The 18,128-nt window shown below is 42.1% G+C and overlaps 1 protein-coding gene across 5 annotated transcripts in view; it reads left to right on the top strand.

The window, feature by feature from the left end:
• The window catches only part of LOC148022888 (uncharacterized), a 122,293-nt gene extending 104,490 nt beyond the window's left edge, over window positions 1-17,803 (top strand). For 2 of the 5 annotated variants that reach the window (XM_087695833.1, XM_087695832.1), the window contains exons 13-15: window positions 15,213-15,698; window positions 15,783-16,016; window positions 17,176-17,803. In XM_087695833.1, the coding sequence (XP_087551959.1) occupies window positions 15,213-15,698; window positions 15,783-16,016; window positions 17,176-17,370 (915 nt within the window). In that variant the 3' untranslated portion in view covers window positions 17,371-17,803. The remainder of the gene's footprint in view (window positions 1-15,212; window positions 15,699-15,782; window positions 16,017-17,175) is intronic. The other 3 variants (XM_087695834.1, XM_087695830.1, XM_087695835.1) reach the window with 2 other exon arrangements.
• The last annotated feature ends 325 nt before the right edge of the window (window positions 17,804-18,128 follow it).

Below are 18,128 nucleotides of genomic sequence, written 5' to 3'. Positions count from 1 at the left end.
GTGAGGGACGCAGTAAATCACATTATAATGATGTTGAATGCTATCACTGTGGCAAGAAGGGTTACTTCAAACGTAACTGCTATAAATGGAAGAAAGAGAAAGGGAAGGGCAAGAAGACGGATGACAGCAAGGAAAAGAAGGAGAGTCAGCTTGCTAAGAAGAGCAGTGTAAAGATCGAAGAGGTGAATGTAGTTAGCCACGACAGTGGGAATGATGTACTCTTTGTCTCTTCATGTTTCAGTGCACATGATTTGGTAGCCGATACGGATGATGACATGCATACTTGGATTTTGGATTCAGGTGCCTCTTTTCATGTCACCATGAGTGGTTACAGACGGTGTTGTCCATCTTGCGGACAATTATGCATGTAACATTGTAGGCATTGGCAGTGTGCAATTGCAGTTTCAACATGGATTTGTCTTCACTCTTCAGAATGTAAGGCATGTATCGCAGCTCAAGAAGAAGAGCTTGATTAGTACTAGAGAGCTAGATGATGATGGATTTCATACCACCTTTGGCGATGGGAAATGGAAGATCTGCAGAGGATCTAGGGTTATTGCCAGAGCCTCAAAGAGTGATACTTTGTATCCTCTCCATGTATCTAGCGTGCGCGACCATGTTGTTGCCGTGACCGAGCAGCCAAGTGTTTCCTTGTGGTATGGATGGTTGGGACACATGAGTCAAACATGAATGAAAGTACTTTCTCGTTTGGGTTACTTGCCTCGTCTTTATTATGTTGATTTTGAGCACTGTGATCATTTTGTTTATGGTAAGCATGCACAGACATCTCATAAAATGTCTCTTTTAGTGAAATCTTCACCTCTAGAGTTAGTACATTCCGATATATGTTAGATGCTAGGGTTATCTCTAGGAGGAAAGAAATACTTTCGCATTTGTCGATTATGCTACTTGGAAGGTATGGGTTTACCCTATTCGTAGCAAGGACGAAGTGCTTGACAGGTTTCAAAAATTCCTGGCATTGGTTGAGAACCAGACTGATAAGATACTCAAGTGTCTTTGCTTTGACAACGGTGGGGAGTATGTGTCCAAAGCCTTTGAGGCATTTTGTGATAGCAAGGGGATAAAGAGGGAGCTCACTGCCCTTCATAATCTACCCCAAAATAGAGTTGCAAAGCGCATAAATTGGACCATACAGGATAAGGTCCGTACGACGCTGTCTCATGCTACATACCCCATGGCTTTTGGGCAGAGGCTGTTATGACAACCGTTCATATGATTAACAGGTCACCAAACAGGTCTTTGGGGGAGGGGGAGAGTCCCTTAGGAAGAGTGGTCGGGCAAGCCACCTTCTTATGCTCATTTGCGAGTATTTGGTTGCGAGGCTTTTGTGCACATACGGAAAGAACACATCAAACTAGAACCAAAGTCGTGTAAATGCATATTCCTAGGATACGGTGACGAGGGTGAGATGGGGTATAGACTTTGGAATCCCAAGTAAAGAAAGATAGTACGCAGCAATGACGTCATCTTCTGTGAACACCGCATGCATAAGTAGCCCGAGAAGACTGAGGAAGTCGGGAGGGTTGTTTTCAGGGAGGATGTACCTTTTAGATAGCCATTTGTGCCCAGTGGACAGTAATATATACTTGCTGTAAATACTCCTGAAAATGCAGGAAATGGTGCTGGAAATGACCAACAAGGTATTGCCCATGATACACCACAGTTTCAGCCTAAAAACATGTAGTTAGGACAGCCTAAATCGTTAGGACAGCATGCTGGAATTTCAGGACAGCAACTTGTACATGCAGAATTGCAGGCCCGTATTTCAAGACAGCAACCTGTACATGCAGAATACAGGCCCGTATTTCAAGACAGCAATCTGTAAATGCAGATTTGTAGGCCTAAAAACCAGCAAATGCAGAACCTTCGTTGCGTAGGTCAGCCCGACCTTCAAGGTAGACAAATAGGTTTGTTCTTGGTGTGCAGTAGGTTGCAGATTATGTCATGGTTACTGACTCTGGTGAGCCGTCATGCTTTAAGGAAGCAATGACTAGACCAGACAACAAGAAGTGGTTCAAGGCTGTAACCAGCCTTCCTTCCGTAGATGCGTGGTAAATCCTTGATTACAACTTAATTACAACAGCAAACAATTAATGCAATTCTGAAAATACAAGTTTACCTACTGATCTTGGACAATGCACACCCAATTGGCCCCAAAATTGGCGCCCCTTTCGATATTTCTTTAGCTTTATTGAAGAAGAAGTTGATTTACAATGGGATTCTCCCAATCCCTTTCGGTATTCGAACTCCCCTTGCTGTTCAAAATCACTAGCAAGTCTTTAACCTGATTTTCCCCTTGATTCAGGCAATCAATTGGCCTTCACCTGCTTTGATGGAGATGGAAAATGTTCCAAATTCAATTATTTGCTGGTCCCTCCACTTGAATAGGCTAAAAACAGCTTCAGTCCTGTTGAATCCAAGTCTTGGAGCTTCCAATTTTTGGCACACTTCCCGAGGCTGTTGCTAAACCCTAATTTTTTCTATAGATTAAGGTTTATAGCAGAGAAATCTGAAATTTCTCAACCTCCAAGGGTCCAAATGTTGAGATCTTTGGAGTAAGGCTGTGAAATGGCTAGGAGATGAGAGGGAAGACTGTAGAGAGAGAGAATTCAGAGTTTTGTCTTGAAGAATGATTGAAAATCAATCAAATGCAGCTGTTACCTTGCCGCCACAACAGCATGTAGGTGCAAAGAACTGAAGAAAATTAGTCATTTATTGTTGCTATCCTATCTCAACAGCTTGTAGATGCTGTCACCTGCTGTTGATTGGTCTCCTTTTGCCCCTGGTTGCCTCAGAAGGTCCTCCAATGGCTGCAAATCAAACCAACAGTCTCCCCTTCCTCTCTCTTGCAGGCTGAATTTATAAAAATGCTTCTCTCCAGCCTCTGAAGACGTTTTTCAATCTTGCATGGGCATTTTTGACAAGTGGTAGCCTTCTCAAATGGTTTTTCCATCATTTTTCATAATTAAATATTCATTTTCAGCCTTCAAAAATTGAAAATTAATCTAATAATTATTTTGGTATCCTGAAAAATAATCTGACTAGTCAATAATTAAATTGGTTAGGCAACTTCTATTCCTGAGTGTCTCTGCACCATCTTTGGCCATTAGTTTGGTGTTAGATACCATTAAGTGTCACTTCTCTAGTGTCACCAATTGACACTTATGGCCAAATGAACGACCTAGGCTAACAACTGGCACCAAATACTACCAAGTATCTATGCGGCACAACTTATAGTAATGTTTGCCTTTGTCATCTTGTGATTTTTTCGGATCTCGGGCTCATAAATTTACTTTAATCTTAAATGCACCTCACATGTACAACATTTACTTAATCATGTGATTAAAAGTTAATTCACATGTTAAGTGATGTTTCTAAAATATATGTTGTCGGAAATGGAATCACTTGATAAGAATGGTACTTGGGACTTGGTGTAGTTGCCTAAAGGGTTGAAAACTCTTCCATACCAGTGGGTAGATGGTCACTTCTGGTTCTTCGCCAAAGTACAAACCACGGTTAGTTGCAAAGGGGTACAAGCAAGAACATGGAATTGACTTTGACGAGATCTTCTCTTCCGCAGTCAAGATGACTACTCTAAGAACCATTTTGGGCTTGGTTGCAGTTGAAGATATGGAGCTCATATAGATGGATGTAAAGACCGCATTTCTGCATGAAGACATATACATGCAACAACTTGAAGGTTTTGTGGCCAAGGGCAAAGAGAAGATGGTTTGTAAACTCAAATGGAGTTTGTATGGGCTCCATTAGATGATGGATTATAAGGGGCTGTAAGCTCTCATTTAATCCCATTTTCATCACAAAAACTATTAAATTGTTTAGATACATACTCTCCCCCATTATCTGTTCTTATGCATTTCAGTTTTAAGCCCTTTTGAGTACTAAGAAATGCATAAAACCTTTTAAAGGTATCCAATGCCTCACTTTTCTGCTTAAGCAAATAAACCCATAGCTTTCTAGAGTGGTCATTAATAAAAGACACAAAATAACGGAAACCACTATGAGTTTTTATTGGCATGGTACATACATCGGAATGGACTAAATCCAAGATACATGCCTTCCTAGAGGCTCCATGAGAGTATGAACTCTTTACATGTTTTCCAAAGACACAGTCATCACAAAAGTCAAGCTTTGAGTTTTTCACATCAACTCTTCCAAGTAAAGAAAGTACATCAAAACCCTTTTGGCTCATGTGTCCAAGACGCTTATGCCATAGCTCCATGTGTGACTGTACTTCTGCAACTGCAGCAAACTTTCCACGAAGTGCCTTTCAATGAAGATAATACAAAGTTCCCTTTTTACCACCTCTAGTGACTAGCATAGATCCTTTCTGTATTTTCCACATTCCACCACCAAAGGTAGTGTAGTAACCCCTGCCATCTAACTGCCCAACAGAAAGCAAGCTCTTCTTAATGCCAGGTACATACCTAACATCATGAAGAATCAATTCTTGGCCATTTTCAGGAGCCAGGTGTATGGTGCCCACTGCTTCAATATCACATGCATGATTATTCCCTAGGTAAACTTTTCCAAGATTACCTGCTGCATAAGTAGAAAAACACTCCAGAGATGGAGTTACATGAAATGAGGTACCATTGTCAACAATCCACGATTGTGACAAACCATCATGAGCAAATAACAAGGCATCTATCACATCCCTTTTAGTGATATACATGTCTTCCACTGTCATAGCATGTGGATCTGAAGATGCAACCAGCAAATCAGCATCTTTATCATCTTCTATCTCCTCAATGACAACACTAGATACCATATTTGCCTTTTCTGTTTCTTTAGGGGTAGAGCTGCTATCCTTCTCATTCTTTTTACCTTTTGCATTAGCCTGCTTCTTGCGTTCTTGCTCCTTCTTATAGTACCTGCAATCGGGCTTTTTATGCCCTTTGCGTCCACACTGATAGCAAGTGACATCTTGCTGTTTTTCTTTGCTTTTGCTGCAATTTTTATGCTTATTTGCAACATTTGACTTCTTTTCAGTCCGTCCTCTAACATTATAGGTTGATCCACTGTTTTCCCCACTAGACTTGCGTCTAATCTCCTCATTGAGGATAGAACCACGTACACCATCAAATGTCAAGTTGGGGTTGTTGCTCAATGACACAACCAATGCTTCCCATGAATCTGGCAAAGTCATGAGCAAGAAGATAGCCTTTAGTTTAGGATCAAAAGTCGGTAAGCCTGCATCCTGTAACTAACTTAAAATACCTGTAAATGCAGCCAAATGCTCTGAGGTAGGCTTAGACTGATTAAGCTTTAAGTTGACTAACTTTCGCATGAGATGGACCTGATTAACAGGAGTAGTATTCTCATACGTAGCCTTGAGTTTCTCCCAAACTGCATATGTACTGTTGAGCCCCTTGATATCAACTAAGATATCATCAGTAACTGCCATTTTGATGTAAGTAATGGCCTTTTTATTCATTTTAGCCCAATCTTCATCTGACAAAGCAACAGGTTTTTGTTCTGCCAAAGCATCTTCATAATCCTTCAGAAAAAAGATACCCTGCATACGATCTTTCCAAAGATCAAAGCCATTGCCATCAAATTTGCGAATCTCAAAAAGATTCTTTGTGTCAGCAGTGGATGCACTTCCAGCCATTTTTCAGCAATAAATTTCTGCAATAGAATGCTGAATGCAATCAGCCAATAGCAAGGTTGCTGTATATAACAGCAAATACACAAACTTGCACTTCAAAGTGTGCCCAAGAAGCAGATATTTTGCTGTAATTGCAGTCCAAAGGGCTGATTACAGCATATACACAAAGCAAATCTGATACATGTGCATACAAGACAGCTCCCACTTCAATAATACATCACCGTAATGCCCAAATGCAATAACCCGAGTGCTGTATGTGCCACTGTTTCACTGCACAATGAGCATTCAGCAATACATGTACCAAGAGAAGCTGCCTTTTCATAACATTTGATATATCCCAAGTCCAAATTTCTCCCACTTAGCAGTGAATCTGCTGTAATTCCACTGTCAAAGCACAAATCGGCTCAAAATACATCACTAATGTGAAAAGCCCCAAATTTTCTGCAATAAATCTGCCCCAATTGCATTAATTCATGTTCCCGAGAGCATAAAACGGGCAAATTCAGTAAAATTTCATAAAATTTTGCAAAAGCCCCAAATTTTCCGGGTCCAAGTGTGCACGAATGTCAACCAATCTGGCTTAACTGAGCAAAATTTCACCAATACAGCAAAAGGCCCAAATTTTATGGGTCCAATGTTGAGAAATTTTACTCAAACGAGCAAAATTTCACCAAATTTGGCAAAATCCCCAATTTATACGCGCACAATGTCTGCAATTTTGACGCAGATGTCTGTATTATGCATGAACAGCACTAAATCTGGAAAAGCCCCAAATTTTCTGGCTCAAATCTGCACAACTGTGAGAACTGTGCTTGCGCTCGCGAACCGGGGCCTGTTTTAATGTGACAAGTCACAAAAAATTGCAAAAATGACTGTCGTGACCTGTCGACTGATCACGCTGATCAGAAATGAACTGCCGCCTGTCCACGCTGACCTGTCAGCTGCTGTCGCCTGACTGTCGCTGAGCAGATTTGGTTGTCGCCTGTCCACGCTGACCTGTCAGTTGCCGTCGCCTGTCCACGCTGACCAGTCAGCTGTCGCCTGTCCACGCTGACCTGTCAGCTGTCGCCTGACTGTCGCTGAACAGAAACGTGACCTGGAAAGCTGACGACCTGACCTGTGCTGACCTGGAATGGCTGCGCTTGATCTATCTAGTTACAGACTGAGCAAAAACGACCCTGCAGCACTGTCTCCTGTTTCGCGCGTGCTCTCGCCTGACTAGCAGAGATGACGACTTGCTGATTTCTCACGAGCGAAGCACTAGCGATGTCTTGCACAGGCTCCGGGAAGCGTGCACACCTTAGCCGAAGCTCTGATACCAGTTTGAAGGAAAGCGAAAATGCCTAAGTGGTGTGCGCAGATAGAATGGAGTATGTTCAGCAGTAGAGAGTGCAAAGAGAGTAGAGACTTGAGTTGGGTGTATACCAGTGTGGCACACACAAAGAATGAAAGAATGTATTTATGTTTTAGGGTACGGTACATTTACACCCGCAAGAGTGTGGTCACATGTACAAGCAAAATATATACACGGGAAGTGTAGCGAAGGGCCTTTACACCCAACAGATCACTGCTTATACACCAAGAAGGCAACAGATGGCAGCTTGATTATCTTGGTTCGGTATGTTGATGACATGCTGATTGTTGGCAGGGATACTCATGCCTTGGATTCATTGAAGCAAAGTCTTCATGGCAGCTTTGATATGAAGGATCTTGCTGATGCCAATCACATTCTTGGGATGCAGATACTCAGAGATAGATCGAAGGGGTTACTCTATCTATCTCAGCAGGAGTATGTATCTAATATTTTGCAGCATTTCAATATGGAGGGGGGGAAAGCAATCAGAGTTCCATTGCCTCCATATGTGAAACTTAGTGCAGATGACAACCCTACATCTGATGATGGATGAGAAGGCTGAAATGGCCAAGATTTCGTATGCTTCAGCCATTGGCAGTTTGATGTATGCTATGGTTGCTACACGTCCTGACATTGCCTTTGCAGTGGGAGTGGTTAGCAAGTACATAGCAAACCTTGGCAAAAAGCATTGGGAAGTAGTGAAATGTATTATGAGATACCTCAAGGGCACAAAGGATTTGTGCATCTGCTTTGGTAAGCAGAAGACATCTGTCGTTGGCTTTACAGATGTAGACTATGCTAGACATGCAGACTGCAGGAAGTCCACTACAGGGTATGTGTTCACCTTCACAAGGGAATTTGTCTCTTGGATATCCAGGCTGTAGAAGTGTGTTGCACTGTCTCCTATGGAGGCATAGTATGTGGTTGCCATTGAGGCATGCAAAGAGGCCTTATGGCTATCACGTTTGGTTGCTAAGCTTGGGATTGTTGAGGTTCCTGTTCTCCATTGTGATGGTGAGAGTGCTATCATGTTAGCACAGAACCCTGTCTTTCATGCAAAGACAAAACACATACAGGTGAAGTATTATTTCATCAGAGAGGTACTTGACAACAAGAGCATTGAGCTGGTCAAGGTGCACACTGATGATAACCCTACAGACTTTCTCACGAAGGGTCTTCCAACAGAGAGGTTTGCCCATTGTCGGCAGATGATGGGTATTAGATAGGTATAGTCTCTTCAGCTTTTTACATACTTAGACTTAGCTGATTCTTTTCCTCTACCTTTAGGCACATTGCCTTTAGGGGGGAGGTTGTTGGGATAAAGGGCAATGCTCGTGTCCGCCCGTAAGGGCCAGGTTGTGCATAGTACATATACCTATCTAAAATCATTATTGAGGTACACTCTTTAGCACCACAAATCGTGTGTCTCTATCTCTTCTCTCTCTCAACCTGCATCTCTTCACAGAAGCTCCATTGCAGCTAACTCAATAGAAAACACGGGAGCTATTATGAAGCTCCATGCTAAGCATTTGGTGATATACCATGTGAGAGTGAGCAAGGGAAGCAAAGGAACATAGAGAGAAGTGAAGACACTATGAGGGAAGATGACAACATAGATGAAACTGAAGGAATAACATGCTGATCTCAAGGCAAATACTAGTGCGAATAGTCACCTTTAGATGTGTCAGTGCCATATCAGTGAGGGCACTGGAATCGATGCCAAATGATGAAGATGATGCAGGTGACAATGTTACAATGGAGGTGATAGCCTGCTGTGTGCTTGGAGGATGTGAGTGGCTGCCTAATACAGGCAAGAGGCAAGAAACATACCAACCTGCTGCAGATAATGTTAACGGACCTGCTACCAGTGAAAAATCTGGCCGACCTGATCATGGTCATGGTGGTGAAGACAAAAGATTGGCTGCCCATCATGGAATGATGCTCTTCAGGGTGCCCTCTGCCAGACATGAAATGCATCTCTAAAGAAGCAGGCTGTATATATTTTGAACAGGCTGAAAGCAGCAGTAAGTGACAACTCTTAGTTCATGCACACACACTGGCATGCCAGAGCCCCTCCATCTCTGTCATACTCTGATGGAGCTCGCAATGAGGAGATGGCAATGGATCAGACAATCTGCTAACATGTAGTGGCGTGCTTGCTTGTTTTTTCCATGTCTTGATTGCATTCATCATATCTTTTTCTTTGTTTGAGCATGGAAGAGCCTTTAGAATGGAAAACTACTGATACTTCCGCTTCAACATTGAAACTACCATGTATATTTTAGATGAGACGTAGATCTTTGATTCATATATTTGTGCTTCCATTCCAAAGCTATTGTCCCTTTCCAATATTGTAGTGCCGTGACAATTTTCCCTTTTGAGCAAAAGTCATCCTCAACTTCATGTATCTAAAGTAGATAAAGCATATACATAAACAATTTTACTTATCTTTATGTACAACAAAATCAAATAGAGGCAAGGAAGCTATACGATAACCTGAATATTATTTTTCAATTTCTAACTTGTCTTGTATTGAACAAGTTTTGAAGTTGTCTTGTTGCATGAAGTTTTACAATATTACAATTATCAGAAGTTTTATGGCATTATGATCTGAGCCTTGTAGTAAGTTGCCATCACTGCTGATCTTTACAGCTCCACTGCCCTCCTTCCTCCTCCTGCCATTGAGTTCCTCTTCTCAGCTCCTCTTGCCTCACCTTCTTTGCCATAGTCCCCAGCCACAGCCCCGTTGCCAGCTCCCCCCAATCTCTACTTCCTTGCTACTGCCACATCGTCCTCCTTGCCACAATCTCCCCGCCATAGTGCCTCCTATTTGTGCTTTGGATAGCCCACCATGAGTGAGAGTAGGAGATTTTTGCTGTGACAATCCACCATGATTCTCATCCAACCTTTTGCCCCCTTAACCCTATTCAGTTGGGTTTTATTGCTACTCTCTCCCTTTGTAGTAGCTGTCCCTCCCCTCTTTTGGTTGGCCAACAACTCACAAGAGATGTCCTCGAGAAGTGTAATGGGAACCTTTGGTTCAATGTGGATACGACCAATAGTTGTATAGTCTCTTACCTTGCATGTGGTTCTTTTTGAGGAACAATTCTGAAGTGGCTTGGTAGACCACCATTAGACATCGTAGAGAGGCAGGATTGAGAGCTATTGATCTAGAGTACCAGAATCAAGCCCTCTTTGGCAAGTCGGTGGTTCGATGGTTCATGCCAGGTGGATAGATCTAGAAGCTTCCTTTTTAGGAGGGCTTCCAAGAATGTGGGCCACATCTTAGAGGATATTGGAGACCCTCTTTGAGATGGTCTTCACTACGACCCTAACCACCCTCCCTAGATTCTATTTTCTACAGAGTTTGTTACAATTTTCACTGAGCCTATTACAAGGAAATTGATAGATAGGCACTCATTTGGAATGGACAAAGCAAGGATAAAGACAGCTTGGAGCTCGGGTAGCACATGCACACTTAGTGGGTTGGTTGGGAGGTTGGTGTGCTTGCTCCATCAAGTTTGGAGAGATTGATAGATAGGCACTTGGAGCTTGGATAGCACATGCACACTTAGTGGGTTGGTGGGAGCTTGGTGTGATTGCTCCATCAAGGTTTGGAGAGATTTATAGGGATGCAAACTTGGGGATCCTTCTGCATGTAGTGGGGTATAGGAAGGGTGTAGGGGCTACATGGTGGGAGATTGATGCAATGATCCCACAGGAGTGGCTCTCTTCTCGTCAAAGAGAGCTTGTGCAGTTTGACTCGACTATAGGAAGCCCAATTGTCACCGCTAGGCATTCTTGTACAAGAGCAAGTGTGGTCATAGGTGCCCCCCAAAACACCGTGTTCATTGTACAAAAGGGTGGCAAGTTAGCATTGGATAGATAGCAACAAGGCCTAGCTTTCCAAGACCTTCCTTGGAGGAGGGTTTGAGTCATAGAATTGGACATCCAGGGTGGCAATTGTGGATATGGAAGGGCCCAGCTGTGGATGAGTTTGGATTGGAATTCAGGAGAGTAGAGCTTGCCTCCTCCTTCGATTTTGTAGGTTAACTAGTAAGCTTCTTCACCTACGCTGAATCAACATATATATTTTGATATAGCATGATATGGATTGGGTGTGCACCTCCAAATAACAACGGGCAAAGCACTTCTCATGGTTAGTGGCTCATGGGGGTTGAGTAGTAGGTACTTGCTCGGTTGAGATGCAACAAGATGGGTTTTGCAAGCATTGTCTGCAATAGCACATGGAGACCCCAAAGCACAACCCCACGTGCGTTTGCCTTTCATACTTAATATGCTTGCTGACTTGGTATGTTGTCCCAAACTTGCCGTGACATGATAGCAAACATTCCAAGAATAGTAGTCCCAAAAACGTGTTTGAATTCAAGGGCCCTTACCCTTTTTATAATAGGCAATACATGTGGTAGTTTTGTAGGTTAGAAACATGATCAATTTGATGTAGGTTTTCAAAAATCAAGCTAGTAAACTAGGGTTAACCTATTGGATCTTTGAAAACCAATCAACCCCACATGCTTTTTGCTTTTGTATTCAACATGCTCGAGGTTTGCCGGACTTGGTATGCTAAAACCAGCATTCCTCCTTGGATAGGGTGGTAAATAACTCGATTAAGCACTATTTACAGCAATTAACAAATTCACAAAACTAAAATGCACACTTTACCATATAGTCTTGGACATTGGACACCTTGTTGGCCCCAAAACTGGCGTCCCTTTCAATTTTTATTTAACTTAATTGAAGAAGTTGATGTACAATGAATGGGATTCTTCCAATCCCTTTCGGTATTCCAACTTCCCTTGCTGTCCAAAATGACCAGCAAGTCTTCAATCTGATTGCCCCTTGATCTGGTTGGCCTTCATTCACTTTGATGGAGATGGAAAATGCCCCAAATTCATTGATTTGTTGGTCCCTCCATTTGAATTTGACTAAAAACAATTTCAGCCCTATTGAATCCAAGACTTGGAGCTTCCAATTTCTGGCACGCTTCGTGAGGTTGTTGCTAAACCCTAATTTTTGCTACAGATTAGGGCTTACAATAGAGAAATCTGAAATTTCTCAGCCTCTGGTGGTCTCAATGCTGTAATCTTTGGAGCAAGGCTATAGAAAGGCTGGAGATAAGAGAGAATGCCGAGGAGAGAGTGATTAGCAGGTACATGGCATATCCTAGCAAAAAGCATTGGGAAGCAGTGAAGGGTATCATGAGATGCTTGAAGGGCACAAAGGACTTGTGCATCTGCTTTGGGAAGCAGAAGTCATGTGTTGTTGGCTTCATGGATGCAAACTATGTTGGTTATCTTGACTGCAAGAAGTCTACAGCAGGATATGTGTTTACGTTTATAGGGGGAGCAGTTTCTTGGATATCCAGATTGCAGAAGTGTGTTGCATTGTCTACTACAGAGGCAGAGTGAGAGTAAGTGGCTGCCACTGAGACATGCAAGGAGGCTTTATGGCTTTCATGTCTGGTGAGAGAGCTTGGCAATACACAGGCTCCTATTTTCCATTGTAATAGTCAGAGTGTTATCATACTAGCACGGAATCCTGTCTTTCATGCAAAGACAAAGCACATATAGATGAAGTATCATTTTATCAGGGATGTACTTGATAGTAAGAGCACTAAGCTTGTCAAGGTATATACTGATGATAACCTTGTAGACCTTCTCACGAACTTCTCACGAAGGGTCTTCCAGCAGAGCGGTTTGATCATTGCCGCCAGATGATGGGGATTGGATAGTATATGTGTATTTTAGCTTTGTACATACATAGACTTAGTTGATTCTTTCGTCTACCTTCAGGCATGTTGCCTTTAGGTGGGAGGTTGTTGGGAATAAAGGGTCATCGTGCCTTTTATGGTGTTCGGGTGTGCATGTACCATTACACATGTACTATATATATATATATATATATATTCCAACAGAGCGGTTTGATCATTGCCGCCAGATGATGGGGATTGGATAGTATATGTGTATTTCAGCTTTGTACATACATAGACTTAGCTGATTCTTTCGTCTACCTTCAGGCATGTTGCCTTTAGGTGGGAGGTTGTTGGGAATAAAGGGTCATCGTGCCTTTTATGGTATTCGGGTGTGCATGTACCATTACACATGTACTACACACACACACACACACACACACACACACACACACACATATATATATAAAATCAAAAACCTAAAGTGGTACTTTGAGATTGGACGCACATTGAGTCTTGTGCTCTCTCTCTCACTCTCTACTTTGCACTCACTCTCTCACTGTGCGAACCGCAACATTGTGTGTCTTGATCGTCACGCATTTCGTTGATAGCAGAGCCTCTGCACATGGCCGTACTTATGCAGTTTTCTCTACAAGTATAGGACAAGCCAAGTAAAAGAAAGAAAAGAGGAAGAAGTTGGAGTCATCTTTGAACTTTGATACATCTTTTTTGAGGAAGCATAGAGAATATCCCATGTGTTCTCATTGTGGGAAAACTTCACACCTCGAGAAGTGTTGGAGGTAACTCACATTTTTGGAACACTCCCTGTGAGAATGTAGTAGAGCACCTTCGTCCAAGAGGATTCCTTTGTTTTTTTTATTTTTTAAAGAAGGCCGCAACTTGAATTTTGTTTAAAAGATTTTACAATCATTGTTTTGTTGCTGTCATTCTAAGTCACTCTAGGAACTGGCCTTGTAGGCGATCCATCTGAAGGTGCCTCGTAGACGATCCATCTGAAGGTGTATATACATTGCGAAGGATGTAGGAAGAAGGTAAAGAAGATCCTTACCAGAATAGAAGGTGAGCCCCTCTCCTTGTTTTCCTTGCTATTTTGCTCTTAGACGACGACTTTTCGGCTTGTTCTGGGGATATACCCTCATCTTTCTTCAAGAGCGAAGGGTAGATCTACATCGGAGCCTTCATCTATCTCTACTTCGTTACACATTATTACCACGGAGTCCGTGTTTCTACACATGTATCAGGTGGAGGAGCCTTCTTTGCCTATCTCATCTTCTGAGCAGCCTTGGCTCTTTGACAATGGTACATGGAGTCCTATGACTCTTCTAGGTGATTTGTTACAGGATCTCTATCCGTAAGAGAGTATTGTCACTATTGGTGGTGACATTTCTTCGGTGCCTATTAGTGGTGTTGGTGCCTTGCCTCTATTGTCTGATTCTCTATCGACCTCCATTTTTTAGGTCCTACATGTTCTTGACTTGGGCTTTTCTCTCTCCTTAGTTCATGGCCTTCCTCGTCTTAGGACCCGCATTGCCTTCACCGAGCAGGCTGCCTTTGTTGGGGATTCTTTTGCCACATCTAGGATTTGAGAGGGGGTATTAGTACTCATGTGTATCTTGCATGGCTATCTCTTGCCTATGAGCCTCAGTGTGAGTCAAACGAGGACATTAGGAACTCTGACATTGTTTTTGTTTGTCATTTTATGTGTTTTAGACACTTTAGATGGAGGGAACATTAGTGCATTCTTTTTTATGCACTTTTGGCTATTTTTTAGGGGTTTGACCATATTTACGGTTTTCCCTCTTTTTCACCTATATATAGGCAATGCCCTCTCACTTTCATCATCCATTATCCATCATCCATTATCCATCATTGATCCTTCGTGATTAGCTAGCCCCCCTCATTCCCTCATCCCCCGCTACCGTTTGGCGCCCACATCGACGCGTAGAGCTGCGTATTGGGGCTGACCACTGCAGCCTTGTACCTTCAGCCATTGTAGTCACATTGTTCCTTCTCTCTCATGTGTTCTCTTTGTCTGCTTCTCTCCGTGTTCACTTTCCTCTTTCATGTGTTCTCTTTGTCTGCTTCTCTCCGTGTTCACTTTCCTCTTTCATGTGTTCTCTTTGTCTGCTTCTCTCCGTGTTCACTTTCCTCTTTCCATTGCGTACTCTCACATGGCACTCTCACAGGCGCATTGTTCCTTCTCTCTCATGTGTTCTCTTTGTCTGCTTCTCTCCGTGTTCACTTTCCTCTTTCCATTGCGTACTCTCACATGGCACTCTCACAGGCGCATGGCGGCCCAAACACATTAAATGTGTTAGGCCCTTAGAGAGAGAGAGAGAGAGAGAGAGAGAGTGTACGCATGCGTGCGCTTCCTTTGTACTATGACTGTGTCTCAGATTTTATGCATGATGGCTGTACCTTTTTTCATAATTAAGGTGTGTGTGTGTGTGTGAATCTAACATATATGCTTATTGCAGGCAGGGGACTGGATCATAAAGAGCCTACTTGATGGCAGGCTTCTTCCGCTGCCTGATTCAGCTCTCTGGAAGCAGAAAGCTTGTGCTGATGGGACCCAAAGTGCATCCCTTGCTAGTAGAAAGCGGAAAGGATGCGTTACAGGGAACCAATTTTTTTCTAGAAGTGAAAGAACCTTAGAGAGAAAAGCTCTACGAGAGAAAAAGGTGCCAGTCAAAAGAAAAGTTATAACTCAAGTTGACGGCAGTGATTATATATATAAAGAAAGAAACCCTCCACACTCGAGAAGAAAGAGTGTAACTGAACTGTGTGTAACCTTCCTTGGCAAAGGCATGGCAACACCTGAGCTGTCAAGGCAAAGGCTTTCATTTGATTTTTTGTTTCCAAAGCATTGTAAAAGATATCATTCTGTACAGCCATCACAAAGCTCATACTACAGGGAGGTTTGTGTGAATGGCATCATTTACTCAGCTGGAGATATAGTAGAAGTAAGCTGATTGTTTGGTTTCAGGTTTTGTCTTTCAGCAAGGACTTGCCAAAATATTATTTGATGCTGCTGCTTGTTTTTCCAGATACACCCTTACATGGAAGATGAAAAGGAACCTTATATTGCTCAGATTGAAAGTTTCTATGCTGGGCCTGAAAGTGGAGTAAAGACGAGAGCTGTGAAAGCACAGAACAGGAAGCTTGCGAGGCCATGTCTTATGTGCTGTAGGTGGTTTTACCGTCCATCAGATACTGGATTCCCATGTCTGGGCCATGATAATGAGCTCTACCTGTCTGAACACTTTGATGACAAAGTTCCGGTAAGCACTGAAACTTGGAATGTTTCTTCCACACCATCTTATCGAAGTATAGGTCTACTGCCATGACTATACACTGCTACTCAGATGATGTGACAATCGTCTTTTAGTTTGCAGAATCGCATCTTAGACTAGCAAGGAACCTTGTTGAATGCCTTTTTTCATGGTTGCACTTGGTCCTGTATCCAAATACATGTGTTTCTTGGATTTCAATTTCTTGCTATGGATTTTCCTAAACTATTGACAGTATTGCACCTCTGTCTAACTGCCCTCTCATGCATACAGTTGTTGTGCCAGCTCTGCATATTGCTGCTTCAAATGGTCTATTACCTGTACCCCATTTGTTGTGGATTGAATAAAATTCAATGCCTGCATTCTACATTCCTCCTTTCTTGACTTTGGGGGTTTGAAAAACGTGACTGTTTCTTGTGCATAGCACCCTTTCAAATTTGTGTGCAGTTGAACTTGTTAACTGAACACTCATAGCTTGGTTCTTGAAATTACTACAAACTTGATGCTACCCAGGGTTCTGCCAGATGTGGCCAATCATAATTTCTCCACACTTCCTTGCATGTGAATGACTTGTCCTGCACCAAGAACCGAGAATATCATTGCCTGCTTGAAACCTTACAAAGCGAAACAGAAACCATTTGAGGCCATCTTGTGGGCTGTCTCATGACCTGAAGAGCTATATTTTTGTAAGTCCCAAGCAGTTATAGGAGGTGCCCTTCATGGAACAGATTTTCATTACTGTTTCCTATTTGGTGGCCTGCAATCACCTAGCTTATGTCGACTTAACAAGAAATGCTTGAAGGTAGCAACTGCTTGCTTCTAAAAACATTTGTACACTTGTCAATTAGAGAATTCGCTTCTGGAGCCTCCTGATAGGAACTGAATCAGCTATATTTGCCTTGGCCTCTCTAGCCTTTTGGCTTCTGAATGGTTTGTTATTGAGGAACCTGTATAAGTTGATAGAATTCCTTTATTCTGATTGAGCAGAATACGCTTATCAGCGTATGGAAAAGCCATTGTGATTCTGGTTTGAGTTCAAGGTGGATTTGGTTTACCTCATTTACTTACCCTAGAAGGTGTTTGACAGTAGTATGTTTTCAAAGGTAGCTCCAATGCCATACAGTTTAAGCCTCTTATGATTTTTCATCAGGTGCACAACATCATCAAGAAAGTCACACTACAACTTATTGTGGATGGGAAGATACTTACAAATAATGATGAAAGGGGCTGGGGATTAGCCCCTCAAGGGTCTACTAGTGCAAAATCAACGGATTACATCTGTAAATTCTTTTATGACTATACAAAAGAGTCATTGCATCACCTGAAGTCGTCTTTGAGATCATAATTGTTTTGTATGATATGTGACAAGAGATCCAAAACTCGAGACAGATGTGCTCCAATAGCACAATCTTTTGCTGGCCACAGGTGATTACCGGGCTGCCTTTCTGGCATATCAAAACTTACATGTGAAGTTCAAAATGGAGCATTGTGCTGTCCATGGGTTTTTTACAGAGGAATTTGGTTCCTGCATCTAGAATGCCAAATTTTACATTGAAATATGTAGAGTCTTGCAGTGAACTAGAGCATGGTTTTTCCAGACAGTAGTTTATGTATTTAATCACAAAATGTCACTATACGAAATTATGTGATAGTTTGCGTTTGGTCAACTCCATAAGAGTTGTGATGCCATGATCTACAGTGCAGGTACCATGGTTCTTACATGGTTTCCATTATATGCATGCTTGATTAACTATTAGAGATAATGAACAGGAATTCCTTTGTCAGGGTTGGTAGATGTCATGTGTGAGCAAGTTCATAATAAGCATCTTGATATCTGCCTTGATGTTTGCATGAATGAGTACCTTAAATGTGTTTCTTTGCTTTTGAAAAATATCAACTATAGTAATTTCTTATGTTTGCATTGGATAATAGGAATTATTAATGTGTTCCTTAACTATCCAATTTTTCATTCAACATATTTTAGGATCATCTATCTTCGAACATAGCAAAGCAATGTGAAATTCATCCTGGACCTTGAATTAATGATATAATCAGGATGGCTAATGTTTTCTAAAACATCAACAGCAAGATTATAAAATCACA

This window comes from Lygodium microphyllum, chromosome 16, assembly GCF_053477565.2.
Source record: "Lygodium microphyllum isolate KBCC chromosome 16, Lygodium_microphyllum_v1.1.10, whole genome shotgun sequence".
NCBI classification, from domain to species: domain Eukaryota; kingdom Viridiplantae; phylum Streptophyta; class Polypodiopsida; order Schizaeales; family Lygodiaceae; genus Lygodium; species Lygodium microphyllum.
Note: the sequence above shows the minus strand (reverse complement) of the source record. Positions and strands in the feature narration are given on the sequence as shown.